A 15,509-nucleotide genomic window follows, 5' to 3' on the forward strand; every position below is an offset into this window, starting at 1 on the left:
CTCATTGTGAGAAAGAACCAAACCTGGACACCATTCTAATGCAACCAAGCCAAAACTTCCACTAGTAAGTATTGTACTTATAGTTTTATATTGAATTAGTCCAGCTATAGATGCTACTCATCCTTAGAACTTGAGATTAGTTACATCTGTCAGTGTGTCATGAACTGCACCCCAGGTCCTTCTCTGGCTCATAAATATTGAGGAAACAACATTGCATGGTGTAAATCTGCTTGAAATAACCCTGATCAAATACAATCTGATGCATTTTTCTATGTTGACATCTGTCACACCCTGGGGCAGTTCCCAGTACATCTAGAACTGTCCGTTTATCTCTTGTAACTCCCAACTTTGTACACATATGTGTTGTCAGCAAACTGTGGGTGGACTTCCCCCTCCCACTCCCCATGCCTTCATCCAGATCACTCATGTAAATGGTAAAGATCAGCAGCCTTAACCCAGGTCCCTAAGGACTCCATTGGTGACCGGCTCCCTAAAAGAATATATTGCTTTCATAACTTATCTCTTCCTCCTGTTCACAGCAGATGCAAATCTAATTTAGTTACTCTTTAGAACAAATTAGACGTATTTCTGTGCAAAACAATTGTGATTTAGGATCTCAGCACAGATGGAGGCCATTTGGCCCAATCGTGACTGTGCTGACCTTTTGAAAGAACTATCCAATTAGTCCCACCCCCCCTCGTCTTTGCTCATGACTGTAAATTTCTCCTTTTCAAGTATATATCCAAGCTTTGTTTTCAAGTTATCATTGAATTTGCATTAACCATCCTGTCAGACAGTGCATTCTAAACCATCATAACCCACTCAGGGCGGGGGGAAAGTCCTCATGTTCTCTCTCTGGTTCTTTGCCAGTCATGTTAAATCTGTGTCCTTTTGTGAGAAGTTGATAGTTTGTATTGAGCTTAGTCAGAGTGTTGGGCCTTTTAGCGTTTTGCAGTTCTGAAAAATTCTTTCTTTTGGGTTTCAGCTTATTAATTTGCCCAGTCACACCATCCATTGGAAGGCACTGCTATGGGTCGGCTCACTGAGACTGCCCTAAAGTAAAGAGGAAAGAGTTAACTTACTAAAGCTGATACAAGTAAATATTGATTAAGTTTGAGACTTCTCAAGTGGTTTATCTTAGTTTTTGAGTTTGAGGGCAGGACAAGGAATGTGATCAAAATTGTATATTGGTGGTTTAATCTTGTTTGGTGATGCCGCTAATGGTCAAAATTAGCTGCTATCTATGTGTTGCAAGAGGATTGGTTGTGAGGGCAAAAAAGATTGATTCTTGTTCTTAAGTATGATTAATGGATTCTTCTCCCAAAGCATTCTGTACTGAAGAGAGAAAAACAGGGTTAATGTTTCATGTCTGACATTTGTTCTGCACAGACCTGAAACATTGATCTGTCTCTCTCTCTCTGTCTCTGTCTCTCTCTCTACAGATGTTCCCTGACTTGCTGAGTATTCTCAGAATTTTCTGCTCATGTTGCAGTTTCCCAACATTCGCAGTATTTTACTTTTGATGCTGAGAATGGTCTGGCATCCTCACTCACACCAGCTTATAACCAATTGCTGAAAAATGAGTGAAGATAGAATATGCGATGTATTGAGACTGGTCCAAGGTGTGCAACTCTCAGGCTAAGTACATTTGGAGCTAGATAAATATAGCCCGTGCCTTGGAGTATTACAGGTGTAACACCTGGGAGCAAAGGCACTTCTCCCTAAATCCCCGAAATCAAAACATGTGCATTTTGTAGATTGTATACTGTGGCCTTAGAAGGTTGCTCAGAGTTTCTGTATTAAAGTATATGTATTGCCTTGGGACTGATTAGCCACCACTTGCTTGCAGATTGAATGGAAGTCGTCTTTGAATTTTTATTTTTTTCCCCCTCTCCTGTGTCTACCTCTCCATTGGGTGAGAACAGGCAAAGGTTGGCTGACCAACAAATTACACGTGCAAAATCTCACTGGGCCAACAGATACCTGCACAGACCTTTCGTCCATTGCAACGGTTGTTATGACTAAGTCTGGAGGATGAATATGTTTCTCTCTTTTCCACTCCTGAGGTTGGTTATAACGGAGTTTGAATTTTAAAAACTTGGGATTTTTCATTCCCTATATACTTGACCATATGTAAAGGCTACATGAAGAAGTAAGTCAACCAGATTTCAAATTAACAAGTAAGGAGTTAGTTTAGTTGTCAACTCAGTCAGGTAAAAGTATAGGACTTATGTAAAAGATAAAATCACGTCCCAAATCCTGTTGTGTGTGTGTGTGTGTGTGTGTGTGTGTGTGTCTCCCTCTCGCTCACTCATTCAGCCGCTCACTCATTCAGCTGCTCACTCATTCAGCCGCTCACTCATTCACACGCTCACTCATTCACACGCTCACTCATTCACACGCTCACTCATTCACACGCTCACTCACTCTCACGCTCACTCACTCTCACGCTCACTCACTCACACGCTCACTCACTCACACGCTCACTCACATGCTCACTCACTCACACGCTCACTCACACGCTCACTCACATGCTCACTCACACGCTCACTCACACTCTCATTCACTCACACATATACACGCGCGCGCGCGTGTGCACACACACACACACACATGAACAAGTTACAGGGTGAAGGAGGTAGAATTGAAAAGAGTAAAAGTGTGTAAGACAAAAAAGAAATATACGTTTTGACATTCCTTTGGTGATGTTGAAATTCCAGGTGTTGCAGCTGATGTAAACTGGCTGTTTTTCTGGAGATGGTCTTTTTTAAACTGTAATCTGTCCTCTTCCAAAGTGGATGCCACGACACTTTAACTTCCTTTCAATTAAAATTCCCTATCTATGACGTATTCCAAAAATATAACGGAGGAAGGGTCCGAACTTGAGAACAGCAAAGAGAGAGAGAGAGAGAGAGATGATGATGATGATGTTACATTCTGCAGTCGTCCTCTGGATGTTACTGGTACCTTCTGCAGACCCTTCCTTTGCTGTATAACAAGCTTATAATATTAGCTTTTCATGAGTAGGGTTTCAAACAGGTGAGAGTGACTGTCCTTGATATCAAGGCAGCATTTGACCGAGTGTGGCAGCAAGGAGTCCTAGAAAAACTGGAGTCAATGGGAATTGGGTGGGGGGAGCTCTCTGCTGGTTGGAGTCATACCTAACACAAAGGAAGATGGTTGTGATGTTGGAAGTCAATCATCTCAGTTCCAGGACACCACTGCAGGAGTTCCTCAGGGTAGTGTCCTTGGCCCAACCTGCTTCATTAATGACCTTCCTTCCATCATAAGGTCAGAAGTGGGGATACTCGCTGATGATTGTACAATATTCAGCACCATTCATGACTCCTTAGATGCTGAAGCAGTCCATGTCCAAATGCGGCAAGACCTGGACAATATCCAGGCTTGGGCTAACAAGTGGGAAGTAACATTCGTGCCACACAAGTGCCAGGCAAAGACCATCTCCATCAAGAGAGAATATAACCATCGCCCCTTGACAATCAATGGCATTACCATCACTGAATCACCCACTATCAATGTCCTGGGGGGTGGGGGGGGAGGTTACCATTGACCAGAAACTGAACTGGACTATCCATATAAATACTGTGGCTACAAGAGCAGGTCAGAGGCTAGGAATCCTGTGGTGAGTAATTCACCACAACAAAATCTGTCCACCATCTATGAGGCACAAGTCAGGAGTGTGATGGAATTCTCTCCACTTGCCTGGATTAGTGTAGCTGCAACACCAACATTCACTCCTTCCACCACTGACGGTGGTGCGCCATCTACAAGATGCACTGCAGGAAATTGCCAAGGCTCCTTGGACGTCACCTTTCAAATCCACAGCCACTATCATTTAAAAGGACAAGGGCATCAGATGCATAGGAACACCACGACCTGGAAATTTCCCTCCAAGCCACTCACCATCACCGTTCCTTCACTGTTGCTGGGACAAAATCCTGGAACTCCCTCTCTAATAGCACTGTGTACCTACACCACACGGACTACAGTGGTTCAAGAAGGCAGCTCACCGCTACCTACTCAAAGGCAGTTAGGGGTGGGTGATAAATGCTGACATTGTGAGTGACGCCCACATCCCATGAATGAATATTAAAAAAAAATTGGCATCTAATGGAGGCCAATCCATATTAATGATAGAGCTTTGTTCCCATTGTTGATAGGGGAATTCAGTGATAGTAAAGCCACCTGAATTTTGAGCACCATTGTCAAAGCTATCGAGGTGCCATTGAAACGGGATCCTTGCACTCACCCTCTTGCATAATGAGTTTTGTTAGTCCTTCTTTGCTCCTGGCAGTTTCTGAAGCCATGACGCCTGGTTGCCTATTGTCCTTGTGTTTTTCAGAGAATTCAGACAGTGACAGGTGTAAAGTCCATCAGGGAACTGCCTAGACATGACCCCTGGTAATTGACATTCAGAGCTTTCTAGAAACTTGGCTGATTTGTAGGTCAGGTGACTCCAGCCACTTTAAAACAGCATCTTTGCAGTTCTTAGTGTTTCTTTCTTTTTAAATCAATCCAAGGCATTACACCAACCAATGAAATTAATGATTAATATTCCACATTGCATACAACACATCATCTTGATAGTGGTAAACCCAAGACAGCCCATCTGAGTTCCATTCAACAGCACTGTTGATCTATAACTAGTGACTAGATAGTGCGTAAATGTGCTTCCCTCACAAATTAACCTTGTTACCTTCCTCTTCAGCACAGCTTGCTGTGAAAGCGGGCACAGGTACGAAATAAAGAAAAACTGTTGGAAATACACAGCAGGTCAGACAACATCCGTGGGGAGAGAAACAAGACTTTTACTTTTTGTCAGAACTGGAGAACATTAGAGACATAACAGATTTTAAGCAAGTACAGAGGCCGAGAAAGGGGCAAAGAGGAGAAAAGGACAAAAGAATCGGTCTGTGATGGTGTAGAAGGCAGGAGAAATTAAATAACAAGAGGGATGATGATGGAAGGCAAAAGAAGATAGTAATGGGCCAAGTAAATAAATAGAATGTGTACGAGAGGAGGTGTAAGTGGGAATAGCAGCAGCAGGTGTCAATCCAGTATAGTTGTGCTATCTTGCTCTATCATTTTAGACACCATTACAGCTCTTGCTGCAACAACAGTTGGCGCAGAGCTGAGAGTGTTGATCCTGTTTTTCAAAATCATTCTGGACAATAAGTTCTTTATTGTCCTGCTTAGTTTTAGTCCCAAGGTCAGATAGAACACTCAAGGTCCACAGCAATCCTGGGGCACGTGATAAGCTTTACCTGCATTAATTCTATAGGTTTTAATTAATTAGCTTGTAAGAAATGTGTGGGAACCCAAGGCCTTGGACAAGTTTATGTTTCTAAGCTGTTGAGCATGGGTTTTGTGTTTGCTAATGAAAATTTAGACTTGTTGTAGGCCTGAAGGTTTTGATTTGAATTCCACAGAATCTACAAAGGCTATTGCATGAATAGGACTTAACCTTGGAAAGCCAAGGGCACTGGAAGTTGTACACTTCCCAGCAATGGTAATAATGTTTGTTGGTTTTAACAGAAATTTACTGGCATGGCTTTAGCATCTAGTTTATGATTTACATTCTCCCTTTCTGCCTCAATCCCAGCCTTGAAAAACTTAGAAAGCATTTTCTTTATTTAATAGTGTCTCTGTAATGCCATGCAATGAATTTATGCACAAATTTGAATTACTGATACCTGCTATTTAGGGTTAGTAAACCTGGCTCCTGCAACACTTAACGGAACTGCTAGCAGACACAGAAAAGCATTTCTGACTTATTTTCTTAAACATCTGAGTCACTTGCCTTTCTGTTATCCCTACTCCTTGCAAACCATGCTTTCTATTGAAGCACTGTGTTTGTGTATTGGTTCTTTACATAGAGTATTTTACAGGGAATGGAGAAGGCAGCATTCTTTCTCTAATCAACATCAAAAGACACAGTAATTCTCTCCTCCCAATGAGAAGAAATGGGATATATGACGATTTCTGGCTGCATGATTCTGTGGCACTCCACAAAAGTTTGCAGACATAAGTGGATGGGGAACACAATGTATTATAACATCCTGCTTATTTCAGCATCTCCCAAGCTCACCACGAAGGGCAGGAACAGCAAAACTACAGGAAGGCCATCCACCTCCCAAGTCACACTGGACCCATTAGTTTCGCTTCTCCACCGTCGCTGATCAAAATCCTAGAGTCCCCTTATGACCATAATTGTTGGAGCCTCACCTGGACAACAATGTCAACCCTCAAATAGAAAGCTCACCTTCTTGCATTAGCTAGGGATGAGCAGTGAATGCAGCTTTGCCAAGCATTGCCCATTCTAAAAACAAATAATGATTAAAACCAAATCCCCTGCGTAGGCTGACAGGATGTAGGTTTCTGCTTGCAGTTCTATGCAGAGTTTTTAATCTTAGTTGTGCTGTTGCCTGGGAAAGGGGAGACTAAGCAAAGGATAGACTTTTCTTTGCAGTGCGGACTTGTGTAGGCGGAGGCATGGTCACAGATTGGTTTGACAATGGTTTGGGCCTGGGGAGGTGATGAAAGTGTCAAGATTTGAGGTATGGGTCTAGTGGGGCAAAGCGCCACTCTGATTTTGTAATAAGGATGCAGCACAAATAATATGTACTCACATATCTCTTGAGCACACCTTGGCTTACCTTGTACAATCCAAAGTTAGTTTCACAATTGGGAATCTTCATTTGCCTTTAAATGATTTTAAGTTTGAACATCAGAAGCTCTGTTTCATAATTGACTTCAATGGCTGCCATTCTTAGGATCCACATTTCTTTTCCAGTGAGTGGCAACCAGCCATTTGTAGTTACCAATGACTGATTGCTGAATTTAATGTGATACTGTCCTGCTTTTCCTTTTATTAAGTGATGGAGATTTATTAGAATCTATACTTTTAAAATTCCAAAATGGTAATAAAATCAAATTGGGACTATTGGTTGTGATTCCTGCGCGATGTGATGCCTACCTAATGCTCTGTCATGATATTGCTATCGCATATTCATGCAGATTGAGGAGGTATCAAATTAAAAGAACAGCAACTTGTATTTATATAGTACCTTTAATGTAGTAAAATATTGCAAGACATTTTGCAGGAGCCTTGTCAAACAATTTGGCAATGAGTAACAGAGATATTTGGATAAGCTTGGTCAAAGAGTTAAATTTTAAGCAGCATCTTGATGGAGGAAAGAAAGGTAAGAGAGGTTTAAGGCTGGACTTCCAGAATTTAAGGCCTGGCTCCAATGGTGGGTCAGTGGAAATCGAAGATGCACAACAATAACGCTGCTGCATTTAGGGGGAAGATTGATATTCTTATATACCTTCTTTGTTCTGATCCCACCTAGTCTAAAATCTCCTGGCAGGATTTCACAGTGTTAAGCATGACAGTAAGACAATATGCATAATGAAAACAAAAATACCTAGAAAAGCTCAGCAGGTCTGGCAGCATCTGCGGAGAGGAACACAGTTAATGTTTTGAGTCCGAATGACCCTTCAACAAAACTAAGTAAAAATAGAAGAGAGTATGCATAATGCTTGTTTTCAGCAGATGCCTTCTCATGTGTATTTGGAAGCTCGTGTCTGTCTTCAGCTAATCCTGAGATGATGGGCATTGTTTCTGCTGTGAACTGTGATGACCTGTTTTCTTTTCTCCTGCGTCTGCCCTTCTTATCTATGTGGAATTTGTCTGACTTTTTAAAAACTCATAAATTTGAAATTGTTCATAGAGTTCCTCCTTGTTCTGAGAATCTTTGCTTTATGTTAAATGCTTTTATAATAATTGTGCGTTACTGAAGGCTTTTGTTTTCCCCTCTCTCTCTCTCTCTCTCTCACATCCTGCCAAGCAGGAAGATGACCCACTTCTGGCCTTGTCCCATTGTACTAGGCACCTGCCTTAGAGAGGTGATGTAGAATGCCTGTCTTATTGAAATCCTGGATTCCTATTTGGTGCCTTGGAGCAGAATGAGGCATCAGCGCAATGCAACAAGCAAATGGTGTCACTAACCTTGCTCCAATGGATACAAATTTTTTCTGTATTCACTTTATCTAAAGTTTCACATAGAAAGCGAGGAGTAGGGATTTGTTCAGGTTTTGTAGCTAATTTTAGGCCAGATGTGTCCAATACTTCTCTCTCTCTCGCTCCAAACCCCTCCCCAATATTTTGAATGTAATCATTTCTGTCTGTCTTATAGGCCACCAAGCAGTTCCTGGAGGAGATCAACAAGTGGACAACGCAACATGGCGTCTCTCCCCTCTCTTGGAATGCAGCAGTCAAATTCCTAATGGCCAGAAAATTTGATGTGTACCGTGCCATTGAACTCTTCCATTCTTACCGGGTAGGCTGGATATCGTTGTTCATTATGCCTGCAAGTTTATATAGGCTGACAAGCCTTTGAAGTCTGGGTGTAAAAACCAGGATCTTTTGAACCGAAAAATAATCTTTCTGTCCTGCAGATGCATATGTGAGAGTATGTATGTTTGAGAGGGAAATGCATGTGCGTTGCATACACTGAGCAACCTATTTGTGGAGCCATTGGAGGGTGGGTGTGGGTGGGCACCTGATAATATTGCCTATTTTGCAGGTTACTTTCATAAGGTCCATCCAGAATAGAGAAACACTATTTTGCATTAATGTTCCATGTGTGAATTTTTACTTTTCATGAACATGTGCTTTGTTTATGCATCATGTTCCACTGTAGGATTTAAGGTTTGTGCAAATATGTAGCAATTACATCACAATCTCATAGTTGATTATTTTTGAAAATAAATGGCCAGCAAATATGTTCAAACAGTGAGAGCTGATACTGGCAGCAAAAGCCCTTACATGGGGAAGGAATGGAATAAACTCAATTCAAGCTTTAACACTTTGTTATACAAAGTGTCACAACTCTACTTTCAAAAAGAAAAGCAATAAAGTAATTGCAATTTTTTTGGAGTTTTCTTTGTTCTGTTTATTGTTGCCTTTTGCTCAGAATATTAATGTTTAAACAAGTGCTGGTATCTCCCTGGGATAGTTTGTTTTGATGGGTTAAAGCAGTGGTGAAAGGGTTTTGAAATATCAGCATGATTTACCTTCCCCCTCTTTTGGATTTAATGCCTGTTCTTAACCAGCAGCAGCACTGAAGTAATCGCATTTTGAATCTAAGGATATGGGGAATGGGATAGAAAGTGGAAATTGAAGCAGAAGATCCAACACAATATTGAATGGCAGAGCAGGCTCAAGGGTCTTTTTTGTCTACTCCTATTTCTTATGTTCTTATTTCAAACAAATGTTCAAAATAAAGGGAGTGAGAGGAATATAATTCTATTCCCAAGTTAAATTTCTTTCTCATTGGCAATAGTCACTTTTTAAATGGATGTTTTGCTCCTGTTTCCTGGGCTGTGTGATTATTGCTGACTCTTCTACATTTAGCCCCTCAAGCTGATCGGTATTTTAATTCTATTTACCCATCTTAGTTTCACATCTCTTAGTATTTGTTAACTAACAAAAATCCTGTCAAACTCAGTTTTGAAAGCCTCAACTGACTTTTGGGGGAGAGTTTCAGATTTCCAATATCCTTTACATGAAGAAATGCTCCCCATGAATGACCAACTCCCAATAATTTATATAGGTTTTTCTTTTCCCACCTATTTCCATTATTTTTAAATGTATTTCCATCCATTGTTTTATCTCTACCTTTTAGCCTATTTTGATTTCCTTCACCCCACCTCCACTAGGGCTATCTGTACCTTGCTTGTCCTGCTTTCTACCCTTAATTAGCACATTCCTTCGATAATATCACCACCTTCAACACCTCTTTGTCCTTTTGTCTATGACATCTTTTGGCAATCTCCACCTATCAATGGCCCTCTGTCCAGCTCTACCCCCCCCCCTTCTATTTTTACTTAGTTCTGTTGAAGAGTCATATGGATTCAAAACATTAACTGTGTTCCTCTCCACAGATGCTGCCAGACCTGCTGAGTTTTTCCAGATATTTTTATTTTTGTTTTGGATTTCCAGCATCCGCAGTTTTTTGCTTTTATCCCAATTTTTAATGTTATGCCTGAATTCTTGAAGCTTTTCCAGAACCAGCCGTTAAAAGGCATGATATCTCACTGTCAATTCCATCACATCCTTCCCAATGACCTGAGATAGGGAATTTGACAGATAGGGGAATGGAATGTGGCTACTGCAGTTAGTTATGCTTCTGGTTAGTCCCAGTAGCATTTTCAAAACATTTTTCCTTGCAAAAACCATTTAATAGTTAAAAACAAAATGACTCTTCTGACCTTGTTTCTTGGTGGACGTTGACTGCTTGCTGAGGCACAGTTCCATAGGTCCCAGATGCCTTTGATACTTGCTCGTGAGCCTTGACTGGTTGTTTCACAAAGGGGAAAAAAAACTTGAGAGTTTATTCCTATCATCGCCCATTGATTGCCCTGAAAGGTACTTCCAACAATGACCTCTAGATACCTATCGGGAGCAAGAACCATAGCTACTCACTTCTTAGCCTTGGGTCAGTGAAGATTGACCAGCTGAGATTAGTAAATTCAGCATAACTTTGAGTCCTTCCTGTTGTCTGTGTTTCAGCTATTCACAAGATATACTCATCCATCATCTGAGGAACTCCCTAATCCCTAAAACATTTTTGCTTTGAAATGAACACGTTATAGAGTATGATGAAATCGACTGTTTGGGAGACCAGGGTGGGGGTTGTGGGGAAGCATGTGTGAGCTGTTGTCTGCGCTAACTTTGATTTCAAAGCCTGTATTTTATTTTGAGACAGTCCCTAACTGAAAGCGTAATCAAAACTTCAGGTTTCTGGGAAAGTGAGGTTGTAACTTTGGATTTCTGGCTGTGAATTCAGATTTCTGGAAATCAAACTGTGACCTCTGGTTGCTAAGAAAATAGAAGCTGATTGGTTTAAAAAAACACACAAAGCTCTCAGAGATCAGATTTCAGCAAGAGGTCAAAGAAGGTAGGCTGCATTGTGTGTATGAAACTACTAAAAAAAAAACGGAACCTGAAGAATGTCATAAACCGAGCTGGGGAAGTTCTTCATAAGTGTGCCCTTTTGGTGATGACCATACCAATGGAGCTTGGATGGAGTAAAGCTCCTGTCAGAAGTGCCTCAAGATCAAATCCTGTGTGAAGAGGAGTTGAACTGCACCTGAGGAAGAGTGTTGAAGGACTTTGTGGCTGATGGGGGAGGGATGAGTCAAATTTACCTTCAGAGTATATAGTTTATACACTAAGATAACAGCAAAAAACTGCGGACGCTGGAAATCCAAAACAAAAACAAAAATACCTGGAAAAACTCAGCAGGTCTGACAGCATCTGCGGAGAGAAACACAGTTAACGTTTCGAGTCCGTATGACTCTTCAATAGAATTGTTGAAGAGTCATACGGACTCAAAACGTTAACTGTATTCCTCTCTTAAGATGCTGTCAGACCTGCTGAGTTTTTCCAGGTATTTTTGTTTTTGTATATAGTTTATACAGTTGCATTAGCATTGTGGCCAAGAGAAATATGCTTCCACGTATGGAGTGTTAAGGGGACTGCCTGTAAATATTGTGGGATCTATCTTCTTTGTATTGGCTTTTTAAAGTGTAATTTATAGTTTCCACTGAATACAATTTATGTATTAATTTATGTTTCATTTTTGTTGATTTTGGTTTGATCTTAAATTAAAAGATATAACAGGTGAAATCTTGACCATCTGCTTCTTGCATTTATGTAGTTTGGGAAGTTCGGTTCTTTTAGGTTATTGGTCTCCGCAGGGATTATAACAGTCGTCTCCCTTTGCCTTGTTCTCAAAGCTGTGAAACTCCTCCTTTCCCACGTTCTTTCCTTCCTTTCCTCCTACAGTCATCAGGTTTTCAAAGACAAAGCTTGGCGTTATCTAATGACTGTTTCCTCTGTTAGGTTGTCTCCTGTCAGTATTTTTAAACATTAGCCTCCTCCTTCCAACTTGGTTATTCATTTTTTTAAAAATGTGCATTGAGGGAGTGGCCAGCTATGAATATAATGAACATTTGAGCTTTCAAATAGTTGAATCACTCTAAGAACAAACAAGTGTGCATGAAATTGCAGCCTTTCAGCTGGTAGTTTTTGCATTTTTGTGTGTGCGCGCTTCTCTCTGTTTTAATAGTTTCCATCACTGCTTGTGGGGAGGGAGGGGGAGGACAGCAGTGAGGCAAGGGAGAGGGTAAAGTTTTCTGTAGACAATAACATGACCACCAACGATACAAATATGTCCATTACTCAACACATTTGAGGAAAGGATGCTGAGGAGATATTGCTACTCACTGCGCCTAGAGTTTCACTCACCTAGTTAGATTGGTGTGTGTGTGTGTGTCCACTGTTTTCAGCTCCCTTTGGGAGATCAGACAATGGATGAAGAAAAACTGCCTAAAGTCCAGTTGGATGGTGTCCAAAAATTCAGATCCCACACAGTAATTCATAAGCCATGTGCAAAGGAAGAATTCTTTCCCACAGCTGTTGATTTCGCTACTACCCTCCCTTCACCCTGAATGAAAATATAGTCATGCACAAAGTGGACCATGTTGTTGCAGTTTGTGCTAGCAATTAAAGACACTCAAAGCCATTGCTGCAAACTCAGTATTGGGAACACCATAAGTGAAGCCAGGCCAGCCCTTGTCTTGTATTCTAATTAGGATTGTGTTTAACTATGCCTAATCTGTTGCGTTTTTGTGAACTGCTGTCCATTCCGTAAATGGAAGCGTATTTCTCTTGGCTACCATGCTGATGCAGTCGTATAAACTATATACCTTGAAGGCAAATTTGACTCATCCCTCCCCCCTCTGCCAAATGTAGCTTGAAGACTGTGCTGTTTTGTTTGCTGTTAAGCTTCCCAACTAGACTTTGCAGTGACTGTCACCTCATCAGAACTGCAATGACTTCAATCAGACAACAAAGTGCCTTATTGCCAACCATGAATGGCAATAAAGACAGTCCTATCGCTATCTTGAATTCTGAGACAGTTGTGGCATTGCATGCAAAAGCAAAATACTATGGATGTTGGAAATCTGAAATAAAACCAGAAAATTCTGAATATTCTCAGTAGGTCAGGAGGCATCATGGAGAAAAAAGCAGCATTAATGTTCAAATAGGGTATGTATCCAAATTGTTTGACCACCTTAGTTATCTGACTTTTCGGGTTCTGACCTACCTTTTTAGGTGCCTGAGTGGCTGCTAGATAAGCAGATACAGTTTCTTAAATTGAACGGCTGTAGAAACATAGGATCGGTTTCACAACCATCATAAAACAACTGCTGATCCATCTTGGAATGGTCCAGAGGCTGTAGCAGGTTCAAAATTAGCAAGTTTTCTGGGAAGAATATTGCATTGAATGCTTTATTGCACTATTTGAGTAGAACAGCTATAACTGATGCTGAACATAGTACAGCTGTAACTGATCCAGAACATATATGACGAAAACTGGCCATGGTGCAGTACAGCTAATCCAACTGATCTCAGAGCCCAAATGAACTGCATCCACTAATTCATCTGAAAACAGAAAAGTAGGCCAACCAGCATCTGTGGAGAGGAAAGACCTTTTATGTGTAATTCTCCATCAGAGCTGCAAAGTATCAAACCTGTCTTTGCTTTTTTAGCAATGTTGACTTATCTGCTGTGTATTTCAGCAATTTCTGCTTTTATTTCAGGTTTGTAGCACTGGAGGTTTTCCTTTTGCTTGCCCTGCCATGATGCTAAACTTGGGTTCTGCTTGGTTACAATCAATCCAGGGACATTGTAGGTAGGAAAGAAGCTGCAAAAGTGCTTGATGGATTTAGGGTGCTCTTTTTGCAGCTTGTAGCTCTTCATTGCTATGGGAAAACAAATTATGTATACATCTTAAAAGAGGGAGAAAGGTACTTGCCATTATGATCCTTCTAACTTAGTCCTTACAGTGTTGTTGAGAAGAATAAGGTAAATGATAGACTGAAGGTTGCTTATTTGATGAATGTCCATTATAGTCACTGATGCGTTGCTCTTCCATTCACATTTTTCTAGATTATCCACATGGGTCAAGTGTCCAGACTGAAAATGTAACTCATAGCTGCCAAGAGATTCACACTTTTGTATTAAAAAAAACCCAACAAAATAAATTGATGTGATCATTATCGGCTTAAATATGCCAATACAGAGTATAATCCACACACTATCAATTGAAAATATATATGTGGTCATAGTGCTTTAAAGCTTGGTTTGCAAGGTAACAGGGTTTGGAGAATATGGCGAGGGTGAACATGCTGCACATGTTGCTATTTTATAAAATAATTGAAATATTTTTGGTTTCTTTTCAGGATACCAGGTTGAAAGAAGGGATTGTAAAGTTGAAACCACACGAAGAGCCTCTTAGATCTGAACTGCTGAGTGGCAAATTCACCATCTTGGTAAGATTATTAAAAGTCTTAATGTATTGTGTTCTGTCTCTCCCGATGAGGTTACATGTTTCTTGGTCTGGAGTAATAGCTGTATGTGGCTGCGCCATTTCAAGATGAGATGGGCTTTTCCTTGACTACATTTTTATGTCGGTATAACAGTGGAATGCATTTAGACTCTTGGACGACTTTCTCAGAAATTTGAACCTGATGTGGTTGGGAGCACAGTGAACAGGAGATGTTATCCTGCGGGAATTTCTCATAAGTCTACTGTATGCTTCAGCATCCATGGTTTACCAAATAATAATGAACTGGGCATTTCAGTGTAATTATACATGGGAACACAGTTCCAGGAAACAAGCAGCTGTGGGAGATACTGACAGCATTGCAAGGTAATACAGGAGGGTCAAATTGTCAGCAGATGGTTACTGCTCTGTACTGCCCTGCTCTTAAGCTTATGTAAGAAGGAACTAAATAAGCACATGAGAGAGAAAAGAATAGAAGGATATGCAGACAGTGAGATGAAGAGGGATGGGAGGAGGCTAATGTGAAGCATAAAACCCAATAGAGACTAGTTTGGCTGAATGGCCCGTTTCTGTGCTGTAAATTCTATGTAATGTATTATTTGCATAACAGAAAAGTGCTCTATAAAGCAGCGTCCATGGCATTGACATGTTATTTGGACAGAATCCTCACTGACATGCCATGGTGAACAGAATCCTCTGTATCACCCCTAGCTTTGCAACAATAAAATGACTTCTGGTCAAATATCACTTTACTTGTCCTGCTTGGCCATGTGATTGCAATCCTCCAGGAATTCTTCTCTGATATCTGTGGCCTTTTCCTTGAATTAGTAATCTCTGCTCTTGGCTGTGTTGAAATAGGGATACACCCCTAGCTGTTGTATTCCTCGCATAGCCACGAAAGCCTGGTGTAAGTGCCAGTAGCTATTGGGAGTGACAAATTTTACGTGCCCCACTTTGGCAACCCTAACAGTTTTCTTTCTCTTTGGGAGAAACCCTCTTTGCTCTATTCCACCTGGTGGTGATACCAAGGTCACCTACCTCTCTGGGGAATTTAGTGTGTCAATTTTA

The 15,509-nt window shown here is 40.9% G+C and overlaps 1 protein-coding gene across 1 annotated transcript in view; it reads left to right on the top strand.

Annotated features, from left to right (window-relative positions):
* Positions 1–15,509, top strand: part of ptpn9a (protein tyrosine phosphatase non-receptor type 9a) — a 250,823-nt gene that overhangs the window by 105,548 nt on the left and 129,766 nt on the right. Inside the window, exons 2-3 of the mRNA XM_041178621.1 lie at positions 8,220–8,363; positions 14,338–14,427. Coding sequence (XP_041034555.1) covers positions 8,220–8,363; positions 14,338–14,427 — 234 coding nt within the window. The remainder of the gene's footprint in view (positions 1–8,219; positions 8,364–14,337; positions 14,428–15,509) is intronic.

This window comes from Carcharodon carcharias, chromosome 32, assembly GCF_017639515.1.
Source record: "Carcharodon carcharias isolate sCarCar2 chromosome 32, sCarCar2.pri, whole genome shotgun sequence".
In the NCBI taxonomy this organism is placed as follows: Eukaryota; Metazoa; Chordata; class Chondrichthyes; order Lamniformes; family Lamnidae; genus Carcharodon; species Carcharodon carcharias.